General features: G+C 54.2%; 7 protein-coding genes across 7 annotated transcripts; 4 read left to right on the top strand and 3 right to left on the bottom strand.

Annotated features, from left to right (window-relative positions):
* Positions 1 to 171: 171 nt before the first annotated feature.
* On the top strand, positions 172 to 1,197 carry GMORB2_1859 (alpha/beta hydrolase fold; the record flags this gene model as incomplete). The annotated part of the gene is made up of 1 exon (XM_035463840.1): positions 172 to 1,197. The coding sequence occupies one exon, from the start codon at positions 172 to 174 to the stop codon at positions 1,195 to 1,197; it is 1,026 nt and encodes a 341-aa protein (XP_035320104.1).
* A 146-nt stretch (positions 1,198 to 1,343) lies between these two features.
* GMORB2_1858 (Major Facilitator Superfamily) lies at positions 1,344 to 3,100 on the bottom strand (the record flags this gene model as incomplete). The annotated part of the gene is made up of 5 exons (XM_035463839.1): positions 1,344 to 1,396; positions 1,464 to 2,035; positions 2,096 to 2,598; positions 2,658 to 2,762; positions 2,825 to 3,100. 5 exons carry the CDS (start codon positions 3,098 to 3,100, stop codon positions 1,344 to 1,346), a joined length of 1,509 nt encoding a protein of 502 aa, XP_035320103.1.
* Positions 3,101 to 3,991: 891 nt separating this feature from the next.
* GMORB2_1857 (Nucleoside-diphosphate-sugar epimerase) lies at positions 3,992 to 4,973 on the bottom strand (the record flags this gene model as incomplete). Its single annotated transcript, XM_035463838.1, has 2 exons — positions 3,992 to 4,861; positions 4,941 to 4,973. 2 exons carry the CDS (start codon positions 4,971 to 4,973, stop codon positions 3,992 to 3,994), a joined length of 903 nt encoding a protein of 300 aa, XP_035320102.1.
* Positions 4,974 to 6,730: 1,757 nt separating this feature from the next.
* Positions 6,731 to 8,188, top strand: GMORB2_1856 (NAD(P)-dependent dehydrogenase, short-chain alcohol dehydrogenase family; the record flags this gene model as incomplete). Its single annotated transcript, XM_035463837.1, has 6 exons — positions 6,731 to 6,830; positions 6,907 to 6,952; positions 7,074 to 7,139; positions 7,199 to 7,350; positions 7,453 to 7,732; positions 7,840 to 8,188. The coding sequence occupies 6 exons, from the start codon at positions 6,731 to 6,733 to the stop codon at positions 8,186 to 8,188; spliced, it is 993 nt and encodes a 330-aa protein (XP_035320101.1).
* A 1,012-nt stretch (positions 8,189 to 9,200) lies between these two features.
* GMORB2_1855 (Dynamin central region) lies at positions 9,201 to 11,291 on the top strand (the record flags this gene model as incomplete). The annotated part of the gene is made up of 1 exon (XM_035463836.1): positions 9,201 to 11,291. The coding sequence occupies one exon, from the start codon at positions 9,201 to 9,203 to the stop codon at positions 11,289 to 11,291; it is 2,091 nt and encodes a 696-aa protein (XP_035320100.1).
* A 2,376-nt stretch (positions 11,292 to 13,667) lies between these two features.
* On the bottom strand, positions 13,668 to 14,684 carry GMORB2_1854 (Proline racemase; the record flags this gene model as incomplete). The annotated part of the gene is made up of 1 exon (XM_035463835.1): positions 13,668 to 14,684. One exon carries the CDS (start codon positions 14,682 to 14,684, stop codon positions 13,668 to 13,670), a length of 1,017 nt encoding a protein of 338 aa, XP_035320099.1.
* An 861-nt stretch (positions 14,685 to 15,545) lies between these two features.
* Positions 15,546 to 17,239, top strand: GMORB2_1853 (Major Facilitator Superfamily; the record flags this gene model as incomplete). Its single annotated transcript, XM_035463834.1, has 4 exons — positions 15,546 to 15,767; positions 15,822 to 16,511; positions 16,571 to 16,763; positions 16,824 to 17,239. The coding sequence occupies 4 exons, from the start codon at positions 15,546 to 15,548 to the stop codon at positions 17,237 to 17,239; spliced, it is 1,521 nt and encodes a 506-aa protein (XP_035320098.1).
* Positions 17,240 to 17,861: the final 622 nt, after the last annotated feature.

The following is a 17,861-nucleotide window of genomic DNA, read 5'->3' as shown; positions in this document are numbered from 1 at the left end:
GTACCGAGGATCCACCCCGCAGAGGTCTGTCTGTACAGGAATACCCCGCTCGGGAGTCCTGACGTGCCGTCGTCTCTACATCCGTCTTTGCGACTCGTATCGCTGTCCATCGTCCCATAGCATCATACTTACCATCATCCGTGATACATCCCTTCCGCGAATCCAGCCAACATGTCACCGCCTGCTACTAACCCCCCCATCATCCTCGACCCCGCCGCTTTTGATCCGACCTTGCCAGGCGAAGAGTTCACCAAGTATGAGGAACAGATCCGCCGGACCATTGCTGCCGACCCTCAGCAATGGTGGGAAGTTGGTGCGGTCGAGTACCGTCGTCGTCGCAAGGCCGGGGAGTCGACGTCGCCAGCCCCCAAGCTGCTAGACTCCGGGTCGGCCCTGGCCGTACCTTCGCGAGACAGAGGACGTACCATCCCGTGCCGCACATTCAAGCCTACAAATGGCAGTGCAGTCCTCGGCGTCTTCATGCACATCCACGGAGGGGGGTGGGTTCTCAACGACGAGGAGTACCAAGACGAGTACATGCAATCCATGGCCGATGACTACGGCCTCGCCTGTGTGACCGTCGGCTACCGTCTTGCTCCCGAGGATCCCTTTCCTGCGGGACCGCAGGACTGCTTCGATGTCGGAGACTGGCTATTCGACAAGGCGCAGAGCGAATTCGGTGCACCGCTGGTCTTCATCGGTGGCGAGTCGGCCGGCGCCCACCTGTCCCTGCAGACGGCGCTGCATCTCATCCGCTCCAAGAACTACACCGTTCCCGGCGGACTGATACTGCACTACGGCTGCTTTGACCTGGGGATGACTCCCTCCATCAGGTACCTGGACCGTGACGGGCCTTCTGTGTACCTGACCAGCGCCAAGTACGAAAAGTTCCGAGATGCCTTCTTGCCGGGCATGGCAGGCGACGACTTCCACCGGCCCGACGTCAGTCCGCTGTACGAGGACCTCGGCCTGTTGAGGGGGTCGCTGCCCGCTGCGCTCTTCACCTGCGGCACGAGGGATATCCTGCTCGATGATACGCTCTTCATGAGCACCAGGTGGTTGAGTGCCGGCGCCGAGACGGTGCTTGAGATCGTGCCGGGTGCGCAGCATGCCTTCTCGCGCTTTCCGCAGGTGCCAGGTACTGGAGCAGCGCAGGCAGAGGCAGCTGTGAAGGCATTCGTGACTCGCAGGTTGTAGATCCATCGGGACATAGATTCAAGCACATCATGTTTACGCCTTTAACCTGCCTCTCTAGAATATCCATGTACTTATGTTCTGTAGCCCGTTCCCGGGCACAGACGCTAGCCATGCTAGCCATGCTAGCCATGCCGTGAGTTGCTTGTCTAGATAACGTAGCGGTAGAGTGGCGAGCGATCGCCCATCTCAAGAAGTTCCTCTGCAAGATGGTATGGTCAGCAAACGCACCGCCAAACAATTCTCCTGTACATGGGAAATGGACTTACCCTCCGTATACCTTTCCCGTATCTCTGCCTCCGACATCTTTTCCCTCTTCGCATTCTCCCTCGCATACACGTAGCGCAGAACAAAAGTGCATATTATAGCATTGACCAAGCAAGCAGCCGAAACACCGTACCCTGTCCAATATGTCGGAGCCTCCCGCTCAAGATAGATGTTCGAGCCCACCAGGCCGCCCAAGTTCCCCACCATGATGCTGATGGCAAGTCCCATCGCCCGTTTCCATGACGGCGCGAGATTGTTCGAGATCCACGAGACGAGAGTGATGACGGAAGGATGGGCGCCTGCTGGGATGGCGAATAGAAATGCATATGTCAACCCGGGGAGAGAGGGATGCGGTATCGCCATTAGCCCTACGAAGCCACATAATGCGAGAGCATATGGCCCGACAATGAAGGGCCATCTCTTGTGACATTTATCCGCAAACCACGATGTTACCAGGGTGCTCAAGACCCCCAGCGCATAAACGGGAACGGTGAGTAGCTGAGCTTGCGTCGAAGTATATCCCAGCTCGAGGATGATGGTTGGCGCAGTAAATGTGAAACCGTTAATGGTGATGCTTGTCGGGATGTCAGTGGCGTATACACGGCAAGTATCTTGCATGGATTGCCCGGCTCACATGTGGCCCCAGTAGATGAAGACGGTAAACCAGATCTTCCAATCCACCAAGGCGGATCTGATCGTCTTCCACCGATACTCGTCGTCTGTCTGTACACGTCCGGCGGCAGTTCCTGAGTTCTGCTCCAGCCGGGCGCGGATTATGGACTTCTCGTCGTCGGAGAGAAATGTGCATGTCGCAGGATAATCCGGCAAGACCAGCAAGACCAGAAGGCCGACTAGGATCGTCACAGCGCCCTCGACTATGAAGATCCAGCGCCATCCGCCGATGCCCCTCATGCCATCCATCTGCTGCAGGCCGGATGCGAGGAGACCGGAAAAGGCGCCAGCCAGGGACGCTGCCGAGAAGAAGATGGATAGACGCCACTGCAACTCGAATCGACAGTACCACTCCCCCAAGAGATACGATGCTGCGGGGAAGAAGCCCGCCTCGAATATTCCCATGACTGTTCTGGTTGCGGCAAGGCTTCCGAAGCCCCTGGTACCGGCATGGCAGGCCATGATCTTCATCAGTCAGATATGCGGTAGGTAATTATCTCGAGAAAGAAGATGGAAGCACCTACAACACCCCATGACGTGACGAGGAAAGAGATCCACCTAGACGGCCGCATGAACTTCAAAGCGATGTTGCTCGGTACGTCAAACAGCGTGTAGGGAATGAAGAAGAGCTGCACATGCCGTCAGATAAGAGACCGTTGTGCCCTGGGGGGGATCCGGTTGCGACTCTCACCGAAAGGACAATGTTATACTGAGTCCCCGTCAACCCCAGCTCCGCATTCATCCCGGCCACCTTGGCATTGCCAATGTTTCCCCTGTCCAGGAAGGCCAGGAGGTACAGTGCCGTAAGCATGGGCAGCAGGCGCAGATCCACCTTCCTCAGCGTCCTCTTCACCTTTACCGGGTCGTAGCAGGGGAGGCCATCTTCGGTTAAGGCTCTTAGTTCAGACGCTGGCGCTTCTTCGTTGATGCGCCATGACTCGGCCTTTTCTTGGCTTGGAGGATTCATTTGTGAGGCCGAAACGGTCCGGGGAGGCAGGTGTCTGATCGGGGCAATAGTCCGCCAACGAAGCAATAATGGGTATTACTAGGTATTATGAGAGCTCGATGTGACGAGAGGAGGCATATGGCCCGAGGATACAAAAGTGAGGGAGGGGGTTTCAGTATCCAGAAGGAAGAAACGTAAAAGGAAGTTGAGGAAAAGGTGATCCACAGGCTGGGGATAATAATTGAAGCGGGGTGTGTTTACGACGACGGCGCGATCCGGAGAAGCATGAGATTGTTCAAATCAAGAACAGCAGTTCAATATTGATGTTTCAAATTGTCATCATTGCATACCAAGACATTTGTGAGTCCATCTTAGGTCATAGCATACTAGGCTTTCCATATCCAATCCTAGCCAACTTCCTCACTAGATAAACAAGAGATAGTAAACCTATTCATCGGTGTTCCTCGGGTTGATTCCCCGAAAACGTTGGCTAGTTGGTCAACAACTTGTTCAAGGTCGGTGCGGGGGCAGCAGTCGATGTCGTACTACTCCGTACTTCCATCTTTGGGAATGGATCGTCGGCAAGTCTTGGATGTACCGACTGGCTCCTCGCACTGGTTAATTTGCTGATTGGATCAGCCAAAGAGCCTGGAGCACGAGAAGTCGGGAGTAAAAGCGGCAGGGTGACGACGAGCACCTAGGCTTACTCGATTGCATTCTAGGCCCCTGATTCCAACGAAGGGTAACTCCACGCACAGCGAGTCTAGATACAAGATCGATGCGATCAACAAGAGGGAATCTAATTCATTCTCATACGGGGTAATTGATTAATCCGATAACTAGCACCCGGCGACGGATAGATATTCCGCGCTGGAGTCAAGTGCTCAGGAGATACTAGGGTGGATGGGGCCCTCAGGCCTTCTGGAACCTGGCAGCAAAGATCTTATCAATCTCCTCATCGGACAGGAGAGGGAGCCCCAGGAGCTCGTTGTCCACCTCGGGATAGGAAGCGCGGAACTTGCCTCCCAGGATGGAAGCCTTGAGAACAGCATAGGCGAATTTCCGTTCGGTCGGGTTCGCCGCTATATCCTTGATAGCGCGTTCAAGCTCCTCGGAACTATTGAGCCGAGTCACCTTCCACTCAACCCCGGGGGTATACTTCTTGGCGCTCGCGAGGACCTTGGCCTGGGTCAGGACAACGTCGTGGACGAACAGGTTGCGGTTCTTGGTCTTCTCGGGGATCTTGAGGGCGCTGGCGACGGCCTTGCCGATGGTGGCGATCCTGGTGGAGCTGAAGCTGTGCTCCCCACCATCGTAGAGGTCAATCGAGTGGTTCTGGGGGTCGAGGACGAAGTTGTAGTCGACGACGTATTCCAGGAAGGCCCCGATGGAGAAGATGGTCCACTCGAGCTGGCCGGCAGCAGCCTTCTCCTTGAGCAGATCTTGGACGCGAACGAACGGGGCGTTGATTGGCAGCGACCGCGCATCGGGGTCGGTCGTGGTTGTGCCCCAGTCAGCGGGGATGTAGCGCTTCACACCTGCCTTGATGCAGGCCTCGATTACCGGTTCCTGGTTGATGAGGGCCCCGAATCCGACCGTGGAGACGGCTGCATCGTGGCCCCGCAGGGCCTCGACGATGCTGTCCTCGGAGGAGTAGTCTACCTGCACGGCCTTGACGCCGGACGGAAGGTCCTTCAGACCAGACACGTCTCGGCTCAGGACAGAAACGTCGAATCCGGCTTCAACTAGGCCATGGAGCACCGCGCTTCCCAGGTGGCCTTTCTATAGCATAGACTCAGCACCTGTCGTACATGGGGACATGCGAAGTGAGGGGGGAGGGGGGAGCGGGGCGGGAACTTACGCCGAGGAGAGCGACCTTCTTGTAGGATGCCATTTTGCTTGATATGTGTTTATATGAACGGATGTCCAGTATATATCAGAGCTGCTACGATGATATCGAACCAGTACATTGCGTCCATGGGTCAGGAGCGTATTTATACTTGATCTGTCAAGTCGTCATCCGTCGCATCTACCCCACCGACGGGGACTACTATGTACCGACAGCATACCTCCTTCTCATCGCATCCGTCATATTGACCGGCCCAATCGCAGCGTCAGTATGCGGAGTTTAGTGGGGGGATGGGGAGGGGTTCGTGTGGATGTCTATGGCGTGCACACGGACTTTATATGTAGCAGTATTCTGTATTCTCGGGCATTGGCTTATGAGAAGTCCGCGAGCCGTCCGTGCCAGGAGATAGCGTTGAACGGTCTCCCATTTCTGATGGCGGAGAAGTTCTGCGATGATTTGTAAAGCATGCCGGGATTGAATAGCTTCCATCGGGTTAACTCCGTACACAATACGGTACCCTAACGTATGCTCCCACCGATCACGATTGAGCCGCGGTGCTGTTACATCTTGATGTCTTGGCGTCAGAGACCCCACCGGCAGCAGCGTGCTTCATGGGCTGTCATGGCAAACAATAGTTTCCATGCCAGGCAGATGCTTGCAGCATCCGTCGCCGCCTTGTCCTCCTATCTCTCTCGGAAACAGAGAGCCCCGTGAGAGAGGGGGGAGGGGGGACCTGGATGGCATCGGAAAAGTCTGTTCCTATGAAAGATGAAGATCATTCGGAAAAGTTGAAGCGAAAAAGGAACGAATCCTGCATCCAGGGCAAGCGCCGCTTCCTCATGAAGAGAACCGTCATAGGGGTTTTTTTCTTGTCACTGAAGAGGATGGCATGGAGAAGAAGAAGGGTGTTTGCAGCGTCGAGAGAGACTGCAGCGTTCACATGGAATACGGGAACATGGAAATATCGAAAGATCGGAGTAAAATGTTGGGATCAGTACAAGCAGGAAGGGCGACTTAACAGGAGAGAAGCTACCTGGTCCACCCGCACTCGAATATGAGAGAGGGAGAAGACCAAAGCGGGGTAATGAAGCGAACGCGCGTCTAGAACTGGTGTCGCGAGGCACATGGAACAGTATGAATCGTGTGGAAACATAAGCATCATGCTCCCGTAGCTGAGAGTGAGTGTCTAGGGGCGCCTGATCGAGTCCGAGAGCCATGACTTCAATCGCTCCAAGACCCATCCGACCGCTCCGGAATCAACTCCCGTTTCTATATCGGATATCGGGGCATTTCAGCGTAGAGCGACCTAGCAAGGATGTAAAAACCCCGAGTTTTGCCATGGTTGTTGGGCTAAGAAGTGAAGGATGTCCATTCTATACTCATAGACTGAACCATCCTTCCGCGATAGGTCGCACGCGTACGGACTAGATATTCATCAATCATACGTGACTCGGTCTGAGATAGCTTCTACTGCCCGCTGCCAGATGGGCCAAGCTCACACCGCTCCGAGCTCGATGCCTGCTTTTCCCACGATACCGGGCCTGAGTGTCAGACAGCTGGCGGGTCGCTGCAGATCATTTCCACCATCACGGACCATAGGCCGTGAGGCGCCCAATTGGTATATATCAGCTTGATTCTCACGCGATTTGATGGTGACGTGGGTGAGACATGTGACATGGTCAACTCTACATTAAATGCTCGTGCCACCCTCGGAGCTCAGCTCCGTCTTCCCTCTTACAATGAATTTTCTTTCATACTCTTGGATCGCAAAACGTCGCTGAATGTTCACAGAATCGCCAAGCATGTCCGTTCCGGAATACAAGGCCAGCGACAGTGTCGACTTGGCCCAGGTCACGGACTTCAGTAAACTCGCCAAAAAGTCCGTCATCGTTACTGGAGGCGGTACGTTATACCAGTCATCGCAATGATCTATCGGGCCTCGGAATAAGAGAAACGAATGCTGATATTTCCACTGTAGCCAGCGGTCTCGGAAAGAGCTATGCAACTGCATTTGTACATGCTGGGTGAGTCTTCTTCCGTCAGCTCACCGTCCGCCTGAACGCGCCTCTCTCATACTACCCGCCAGGCGGAGCAAGTAACCCTCCTTCATCCACGGAACAGACAGCGTTGACCACTCTTCTATAGGGCCTTCGTCACCGTGGCAGATTACGATGTAAAGGGTGGAGAACAAGCCGTCTCCGAGCTTGGCAGGTGAGTGGTGTTAGTCGCCTACGTACGGTTGACACAGACGATTGACCAGATCGATACAGTAACGCGCAATTCGTCAAGTGCGATGTTCGTAGCTGGGAGGACCAAGTGGCAGTGTTCGAATCGGCAGTCAGCAACTCCCCCAGTAAGGGTGTCGATATTGTCATCGCCAATGCTGGTATGAATCAAGAGGACGACCTGTTCACTCTTCAAGGTCAGTAAGCCCCCCCGGGAAGACGTCGCAGAGTTGCTGCATCGTTTAGGTATACCGGTCACCTCTCCAGAGTTCAGCATCTAAGACTTCATATCTGCACAGACCCATCCCAGCCCCCCGTCAAGCCCGACTTGAAGGTTCTCGATGTCAACCTCATCGGCCCAATATACACGGCCAAGCTGGCCATTCATTACTTCCGTCGCCAGCCCGACGATGATGAACACGACCGCTGCCTCATCCTGAAATCAAGCATGGCCGGCTACATTGACATGCCCCCATACCCGCAGTACAACGTGTCCAAGTTTGGCGTCCGAGGGTTGATGAGGACTCTTCGTCACGGAACCTGGAGGGAGGGCATCAGGGTGAACGTGGTAGCACCATGGTAAGTCTCGCTCGCTCCCTCTCCGTGCTCCTCCTTTCCCTTCTCCGTCCGATCTGGGAAGCGAGAGTGTAGGAACTCCTTGGTTGGAAGCTGACCAGAGATGATAGGTATGTCGTCACTCCCATCATCTCCGACCTTGCCGTTCGGTTTCTCGAATCAAAGGGCGTGAAATTTGCTACAAAGGAAGACTGTGCCTCTGCCATGCTGAGCATCGCCTCAATGAGGGACCTCAACGGTAAGTCTGATATATATATATATATCAATCTGTGCCGAATCAAGATCCATCAAAGCCTGACCAGTAACAATATAGGGAAATCTTTTGCCATCGTGCCGCGCGCCCTGTTTGGGACGGGAATCATAGACTTGGGCCTCGACGATTACAGCGACAAAGACGTCCTGAAGGAGCTCCACGATCTGATTCGCATAGTATCTCCAACAGCTATGAAGGAGGGGTAGCTTGCAAGAATGCTTCCATGGTTGAGATATATACATATCACCGTGTAGGGTTATATCCTCATATTGAGCTTTCCATACATTATCACCACTACAAGGCATTGCGTGCAATCATCCACGACATGATCCCTTTTATTTCTTCCTCTCTCTCTCCCTCTCGGCTTTCCTACCCCGGGCGCGACCGAAAGGCAGAAGGCTCTGAGAGGCATAGGTTGCGAAATGAATACATACGCGCCCTGAATGCATCCTGCAGACTTGGCCGCATGTTATCCGCCTAATTAAATCGCGCCCACCTATGAGGTGTGAAGGGTTCCAACATGCGCCCCTCCCCCCCCCCCCCCCCCCCCTCCGGGAAAAGGTGACTGCAAGCTGTATGTTCATTTCCCATGCACATCGTACGGACCTCATGACCATTCCGCCGTTTACGCCTCACTGGATGTGTTGACCAAGCGCTGCCGAGACAAAGACTCTCTGACATCGTCTACGATCCCAACCGCCGTGGCTGTGTCCTCAAGGCTGATTTACGACCCGTGTATGAGAGGCCAAGGCCCGTGGCTGATTTCAGAGGTGTTTTGCGATGTTGGTTCTGCCTTCTAATTCACGACGGCTCCAGATGCGGGGCTCGACCATGCTGCCCCCCCTGGCTTATCATCATGTACATGGCAGCCAACAGCATCATCATCGATCGCCTCATTGGCAACGAAAACGCCGATACATGCCCCCCTGAGAGAGTATGATGGGCCACGCATCCCATAGCCACCACAATGCTTTCTTTTCTTCTTCGGATGAACTGGGCTCTAGACGCTCAAACTACCGCCCCTATACTTCACATATATAGTTGTGCATGGTAAACATTTAGTCGCATCGATATACCCCAAGAATAAGCAGCGGGCATACTTTCTTTTGTTCTTCTTCATCACGGACGGAAACTGATCCCCCAGATTGGTCGTCCTTCTTACAAGATATCATCGACCTGTTCCTGAATACTGCGCCGTGTCCCATCGACCTAGCAGTAATGGGCTCATTACACAAAGACTCCAACAGCCTCTTGACCGAGGATCACCGAGGAGTCCTAGACACAATCGACTCTCTCCGATCCAAAGGCATCGGCAAATACGTTGACCTCCCTCAAATCATCGTATGCGGCGATCAGTCATCCGGAAAGAGCTCCGTCCTCGAAGCTATATCGGGCCTGTCATTCCCCACCAAGGATGCGCTCTGCACCCGGTTTGCGACAGAGCTGGTTCTCCGTCGCAGCTCTGAGACGACCGCCAAGTTCTCCATCCTCCCTGGTTCCGATCGCACCGACAGCGAGAAGAAGAAGCTCTCCTCCTTCCGCCATACCACTTCCGACCTCGACCTTGCCAAGGTCATAGGCGATGCCCAGGAATTGATGGGCCTCAACGGCAAGGACAGGGTATTCAGTACCGACATCCTGCGCGTCGAGCTATCGTCTCCGACGCAGCCTCACCTCACGCTCGTCGACCTCCCCGGCCTCTTCCTCGCAGGCAACAAGACCCAATCGCTCGAAGATGCCAAGATGGTTGAGCATCTCGTCCTGTCATACATGGAGCAGCCCCGCAGCATCATCCTCGCCGTCGTCTCGGCGAAGAGCGAGTTTGCCCTCCAGCAGGTCACCCAGCGGGCTCGCGAGAAGGACCCCGACGGCCACCGCACCGTCGGACTCATCACCAAGCCCGACACGCTGGATGAAGGGTCCGAGAGCCAGACTTCGTACCTGGAACTCGCGCACAATAGAGACGTCGAGTTCCGCCATGGCTGGCACGTGGTCCGCAATCGCGATTTCAAATCACGCAACTCTTCCAGGGCCGAGCGCGACGCGGCCGAAGAGGCCTTCTTCTCGAGCGGTGTCTGGTCCTCGCTGAGCCCAGCACAGCTGGGGATCCAGTCCTTGATCACCAAGCTCAGCAAGCTCCTGTACGATCACACGCTGTCAAACCTCCCCGAGGTCCTCCAGGAAGTCGATTCCGGCATCTCCTCGTGCAGGCAGTCGCTTCAAAAGCTTGGCCATGGCCGGGAGAGCACCAGAGACCAGATCATGTACCTTGTCCGCCTCAGCCAATCCTTCAACGCACTTGTCGATGCTTCCGCCCGAGGAGACTACTACGATCCGTCCTTCTTCAAGGACTCCAAGTCGGAAGTCGGCTACCAGCGGCGGCTGCGTGCGCGGGTGCAGAACTGTCTCATCGATTTTTCCAAGGCCATGTTCGCCAAGGGCAAGGCGGTGACGATCGTGGACGATCCGGAAAAGGTCAGCGAGACGTCTGAGCCCAGGCGCGTCCTTCGCCAAGACTACATCTACGAGGTGAGCATCGTCATGGCGAGGAATCGGGGCCGCGAACTCCCCGGCTCGTTCAACCCCCTCATGATCCAGGAGCTCTTTGCGGCGCAGTGCCAGCCCTGGAAGTCTCTCGCGCAGGATTGTATCGACGCCGTCCTGGAGGCAGCCCAGGATATCCTCCAGAGTGCCATCGAACATGTTGCCGATGAGGTGACCGCGGAGCGACTACTTCTCGACGTCATCAAGTCATCGTTTCAGGATATTCGTCTTGTCGTCCAGGAGAAGCTGGACGAGCTGCTCTACCCGCACCTGGAGGGCCACCCGATAACCTACAACATCTATCTGATCAACAAGATTCAGGAGGTGAAGCAGGACCGACACAAAGAGGGCCTCCTCAAGTCGTTCCGCGATTGCGTCAACCTCGATGAGAAGGATAGAGAGGGGGCGGCATACACTTTCACGGACATGGAAAGGGTCTTCACAAACGTCCAGGCCTTCACCATGCCGGACCTGGAATATGGCGCCTCGGAGACAGCTGTCGACTTCATGGAGGAGTACTACAATGTCGCCTATCAGAAGTTCACAGACGACGTCGGCGTCCTGGCCATAGAGCAGTGCGTCATCAGAAGGCTCGCCTCCGTACTGTCGGCTGACAGCGTCTTGGAAATGGAGGAGAAGAAGGTCAATGATCTGGCCAGCGAGAGCCCGGAGACGCTGGTGTTGCGCAAGCGTTTGACCGAAAAGCTAGAGGTTCTCGAAGCAGGAAAGAAGGCTCTGGGGGGGCTGCGCCACGTACGGTTCTGATCAGTCGAAGATGCGTTCCATCCTTGTTCAGAGACACCGCAGCGACGGAAATTAGGACTCCTGCAGTCAGTTGTATGTATAACCTCATCATGTCAGCGTATGATGAGGCCGTGAGCGACCTGTAAGGTTTATACGTATTTTACTTGTGCTTTATCCCAAGATTCTATAGTATCACGTCTGCAGGAAGGGAGAATCATACTTGGGGATGAAAGTTTACGCATGTGTTCCAGAAGTCTAGTGTATATGCGCTGAATGTCGATCGCCCTTTCACCATCACATCGCATACGACCACAGCCAGTGGAGAATACGGGGTCCCGTCCGCTCCCATGCTTTTAGCTCCTTGAAGGACGGGTGGTGGCTTCTTTAGGCATAGTCGCATATCCTACAAGGGCGCGCGCAAAATTGATCTGGCTTATCGTGGATATCAAAGGGTCCTGAGCTGTATGGCCCTGATCGATCAAAGATTCATGGCTCCATTGTCGATGCGCAGAGTAGGAAAGCGTGGATGAATCTCCGCGTAGGCTGGTCGAAAAAGACGCTCCGTACATGGCGTGTCAGTTGGAGAAGGTCAGCCTTGAATCTACCAGGATCGTAGGATTTCTTCTGCTCCCCAACAACGAGAACATCTTTATAGAAGAAGGTGCTGCCTGGATTGGTGGGCACTGGAAGAAAGATATCCATCTGGCCCTTCCGCCCTTGGAACCGGCTAGCGGTCTGGGTGGTGTGTAGCTCGTATGGTGCATCAGATAAGGCGCGCTCTTGTAATGAGCAAGGCCGGTCCCGTACTGGCCCTTCGTTAGCAATAGATGGAAAATCCGTCCATCTCTTTCCATCATGTGTCGCCATCACGTCTCGTAGCATCTTTATCCGTCCTTGGCTCCAGCTTTGGCGGTTGAAGAATTCTTCAAAGAGGGCGCTGACACCGCGAAAGGTAGCGGTCAGGGACGACCGACGCGTAGCCGTTGCGCCGGTACGTGGCGGCTGTCGGGCAAGACGCTCACTCCATTGCTCAACCTGAATCAGTTTCGTCGCGCTGTCGTTGGGGAGCACCTTGATGAAGACGACAATCTTGACCCGGTGGCCCGATGCCGCGAACCACCATCGCATTCGTAGCGTGCAGGCTCCGCATGCTTTGGCTATAGCCAGCCTCGAAGACGATTGTGGGCCAAGCGTCCGTCTTCTTGGCGTCCAACAATAAAAGTGACAATGGCAAGGGTGAGCTTCGCTAGAAAGAACAGGCGCCATCTACGACCGCTCATGTCGCGCCTCCCCTCCATCTGCTTGAACGAGGCGACGGTGACGCCGCTGGCCACGACGGCATCCCTATGTCGGGGCATGCCGGACACCATGGCCCAGAAGGAGTCAATAGAACGGAGAACGACGTCTGCACCGGGTGGTGGCGAGCGCGCCAAACTGTCAGGTGAAATATCCGGTAGCTCATGACGGTCAGCCGGTTGGTTTGTCTGTTCCGCCATTCCTCCCCGGCACCCAGACTGGACATGGTGATGGTGCTCCATCTTGTTTGACGCCGCGGGTTTTGGGGGGGGGAGAGAGTGTGAGAGTGATGCAACTTGGCAGCCATCAAGACTTGCAAGGGAGGCTGCTCATGCTGTGGTGTCGATATGCCACGGAAGAAGTATCCATGGCGCAGTGTGACTGGTTGCAGACGTGACGATTTACGGTTTCAATGGATGTGGTCATGGTGGCAGACTGAGTGTTATGGTAAACCATTCCATAGCTCAGGCAAGCGGGACTCGACTATAAAACCGTCGAGTCCGGCACCGTGGTCACGCAAAAAGAAGGATGTCTGTCTCTTTCTAGTATGTCTTGTGGTATGCCGATGGTTGTTTGTATGTTGTCGTATTGTGCTACAAGGGACGTATCTTGACGTTGCCATAGTCAGATCTAGCTATGGCTGCCCAAGGCAGTAAAAGTAGAAGGAAAACACAGCAAAAGCATGACGATACCACAAGACATGCTGAAAGAGACGAACATCCATCTTTTTGTGTCCTCGGCCGGAACGACTCTCGCGGCTGGAATGACCATTGCCTCCATGCTGTGACCCTTGTGAAGCCAAGAAGCAAACAGCCACATACGACATGTTACAGGATATAGACAAGGTGATATCACCCCTGTCTACCAGATCACTAGCGGACATGCCATGATACAGAAGCCCCAGAACTCGATGGGTTCGGGTACCAGCTTCTATATCGTGTCCGCATGTTACGCCTCCTTATTTCGTGCATCAGTCAAGGCCGGGACCAAGGTGCTAGCTGCTCCATCTGTTCACCATCAATCTACCAATCTTTCTTATATCCTTTGCTGAGCGGTGTGACTGCAATTGATATATAAATCACTGACCCCGATGACCTCTGGTCAATTCAGCCTATATCCCGTAGGAAACGGATCTTCCGGGTCGAGGACAATCTGCTTGTAAGACGTGATCCAGCCCCTTCCTTGAATGGTGGGCAGAACCGCATTTATATCCCCCACCTTGGTCTCACCACGTACACGGCAGACAAAGTCAGTTCCGATCATGCTTCTGAACCGTACCGTTTCGCCCGTCTTGATCTGGCCCCGTGCATGGAGCACCGCCAGTCTCGCAGAGCTTCCCGTGCCGCAAGAGCTCCTATCCAACCGCCCGGGCTTGATGACCATGGCCTGCTTGGCGATCCTCCCGTCGTCGCCGGCGTCGCCCAGCGGTTCGGTCACGCTGATGTTGTCGATGCCGTGAAACTCGGCTATCTCTGGATGCACGGGGTTGTATACCTGCGCTGCGGCAGCTTTGACGCGCCCCCCCAGGTCGACGATCTGGCTCGCGTGCTCACTCGCCACCCCGAGACCGAGACTGCTCGCGTCCACAAATGCATACCACCGTCCGCCAAAGGCGATATCTACCTTGACGGTGCCGATCCCGGGAACATCAACCGGCAGGTCGAGCCCGTACACCAGAGCCGGGACGTTATCGATCGATACCGTCTTGCACTTTCCCTGCTCGCACCGGGCCTCGACTTTGACCAGACCGGCAGCCGTGTCGTATCTGACCTCCGTCACCGGCTCCTTCATCGGTATCATTCCCGTCTCGAGCATCACCGTCGTGGTGCAGATGGTGTTGGACCCAGACATGGGAGACCAGTCGCCGCTCGCCATGACGATGAACCCAGCGTCGGCTCTGGGGTCGCAGGGTGGTAGTATGAGCACCGCGCTCATCTCGAGACGGCCCCGCGGCTCATTCAGTAGTAGATGGCGTAGGTCTTCGCCGTGCTCCCTGAAGTGGAGGAGCTTGTCCTTCATCGTCTTGGCTGGTACGTCGCGCACGCCGCCGATGATGATGTCGCCTACTTCGCCTTCCGCGTGGCATCCCACAATAGATATGTATCGTGTTGACCTCATTGTGTGATTCCTAAGCGTGATGGTTGCTTGATTGAGAGACAGATGGATAATTAATAGTTATGATATGGTGGAACGTGTGGATCGTGGCGTGACGCATGTCTGTTCTCTCTCTCTCTCTCTCTCTCTCTGGAATAAATCACTCGTAATCCTCTGAGCAGTTAGATACTGTCAGCGCGCCGTATGATCAGATTAATTGACTCTTTTGCCATACCCGCTTGGGTCGAGAAATCATCCTCTCCGGTCATCGGGTTTAAGCGCCACGCGGCTTGGTAATTCTGCAATCCTGGAAGATGTCGAGCTCGTCTCGTCGGTACAAATTGCCAGATTAGGTGTCCCCGCTTGCCTCCGTTATAAAACGTCGAATTGAACTTGGTATTATTGCCTCTTCAACATCAAACATCATATAGGAGCTGCCCAAGGGATGCATATTGCATGATGTGACAAAGGAGGAGGAGTGTCCTCTTCCTGGGGAGAAGTTTGCATACTAATACCCTGTGAAGTACAGATTACACAAATTTCCAAGTCCGAATGCGTCCGTCTACTGGCGAAGAAGCATCCTCCAGCCAAGATGACTGCCGTTTCGCGCACCGCACTTCTCGGCGCCGACACGATGAAACCCACATAATATCCCCACAATAGATATCGCCATCATGTTTCGCGATGGCGATATCTATTGTTCGGTGCAGAATCTGTACATGTACGGGCTTATCCGAGAATGGCTGATAATAGGGACGGAACGGTGACATTATAAGCCTGGTAATACCTCTTCTTGTCAGTGCCACGTGCTTTGCCTCACAATGTTACGGCTAGGCTAAATCAACCACCGCTCGTGATCCTCGCTTAGGCTATCTGTAAGTCACCATGGACAACAGCAAGGCTGGCATATACGAGACAAGCACGATCACCGGTGACAATGAGGCCCAGTTACCGACAGGCTCCAAGGCTGCAATTCAGGAGGCTGAGGACATCAGCACTGGGACCAACAGGCGACTGAGACTGAGGGCCGATGCTCTAGTACTGCCGCTGCTCACCATGGCATCTGTCATCGCATTGCTGGACAAGGCATGTATACGTTTCAGCACTGTGCAAATTTGAAGCTTGATAGAGATGACTGACCGTACTCATCAACTGCTCTAGAATGCCCTCGGATTCGCCGCCATCTTCGGCATGAAGGATGACGCTAACCTTCGAGGCCAACAGTACAGTTGGCTGGGTTCCATTGTGTACTTCGGCTACATGATTGCCCAATTCCCTCTGGGATGGATCCTGGTCAAGGTGCCGCTAGCCAAGCTTCTGGGAAGCATCGTGATGATCTGGGGCGTCCTGGTGTGCTCCATCGTGGCCTGCAACAGTTTTGCCTCGCTTGCTGCCATCCGTTTCCTTCTCGGATTCTTCGAGGCTGGCGTGGTACCAACCAACATGATCTTCATGAGTCTCTGGTATCGTCGCGAGGAGCAGCCTCTGCGGACAGCCATCTGGTACAATACCCTGGCTGGCGTGCTGGGTGGCATCTTTGCCTTTGCCATCGGTCGCCTGGATAGCAGGTACCCTACGTGGAAGCTGATATTCCTCATATACGGTTCCGTCAGCCTGGTGCTGGGTGTTGCCATTCTTCTGGTCCTGCCGGATCATCCTTCTCGAGCGTGGTTCTACAACGCCGACGACAAGAAGAACATGGTCATCCGCATCAGTGCGAACCAGACAGGTAACAGGGCCAACAACAGGTTTGAGTGGAAGCAGGTCGTCGAAGCCGTGGTCGATCTCCGCTTTTTCGTCTTGGCTATCTATGCTCTTGCCTGGGGCATCGTCAACGCCGGAATCACAAACGTAAACTCGATCGATCATGTTCTCTTTCTGTCCGTGCCGGTCACGCTAACAGGACCCAGTTCAATCCCCTCATCATCTCAGGTTTTGGATATTCTGCGGAAAAGACATCTCTACTGGCGTCGCCCCAAGCGGCGGTAGCGACCTTCTTCCCAATTGTCTCGTCAATTGTCGCTGACTTTGTCCTCAATATCCGCTGCTTGATATGGGTTCTCTCCACCCTGCCAGGAATCATTGGCGCTGTCCTCATTCGCAGTAGGTGCCCGCCCATCTAGATATTCATACTCTCAAACAGAGTTTCTAATGTCGCTCCAGCTCTCGACCCAGTTTCACAGCGCGGCGGTGCACTCGCAGGTGTTTACTTGTTGGGTTTCTACAATGTATCTTGGGTCATGGCCATGTCCCTCGTTATCTCGAATAACGCCGGTGCCACCAAGAGATCATTTGCATCTACGTCCATGTCTATGCTCTACGCCGTGGGTAACATAATCGGGCCTCAGCTCTTCCTTGACAGTCAGGCGCCCCATTATCCCCTTGGTCTCTACGCTATGATGACAGCATTTGCTGTGCAGACTGTTTGTGGCATAGCATATTTCCTCCTATGCTTCATTGAAAATAAGAGGAGGGATAGCAAATATGGCAAGGTGGAAACCCAGACATTCACCAGACTTGAGACTGCTCAGAACGATTTGACAGACGGCGAGAACAAGGCTTTCCGGTATTGTTTGTAAGGGCATCACATAAAATTCCTGTCGTAGTAAACAGATGATCAGCATGATGACCAACCTAGGGCTGATGAGCAGGGTGCCCCTCCAGTCTCCCGAGAAGCTACAACCCATCTTGCGTGCCTGTGCTGTGAGTTGATGTGTATGCACCTCAGGGGAGCATAGGGTTCGGCCTCTGGGGGTGGGATGGTGCGGTTATGCCGCATCCATCCATTCTGAGGTCACCGGCGATTCATCCGCCGATGCGATGGGGGGTAAATGGATAGTGTCATATTAACGCGGGTGGGCCCTCATTTCATCTTCTCAGACGGAAGAGTATATCCCGCGATACCAGACGGTGGCTATAAAGCCGTACAATGTCCAATACAGAGATGGTATCTATCAATTGGTCGCGATGATTCCGTAGCAGTGATGTATTTCTTTTTTTTTTTTTAAAAAAAAAACGAAACGCTCAGCTCCCAATAGCACGATGACGATAGCTAGCATTATCAACAATAAGTATACTTGTACGTATATTCGCCTGAATATCCAAAGAGCCAAGGTAATCAGTGATAATAAGCTCATTTCTCGTAAGGGACAAAAAGACACGCATGCAGTAAATGCACAGCTCTTGCTTGCAAATATGACA

This window comes from Geosmithia morbida (assembly GCF_012550715.1).
Source record: "Geosmithia morbida isolate 1262 chromosome Unknown scaffold_11, whole genome shotgun sequence".
NCBI classification, from domain to species: Eukaryota; Fungi; Ascomycota; class Sordariomycetes; order Hypocreales; family Bionectriaceae; genus Geosmithia; species Geosmithia morbida.
This window is presented reverse-complemented; position numbering and strand designations above follow the sequence as displayed.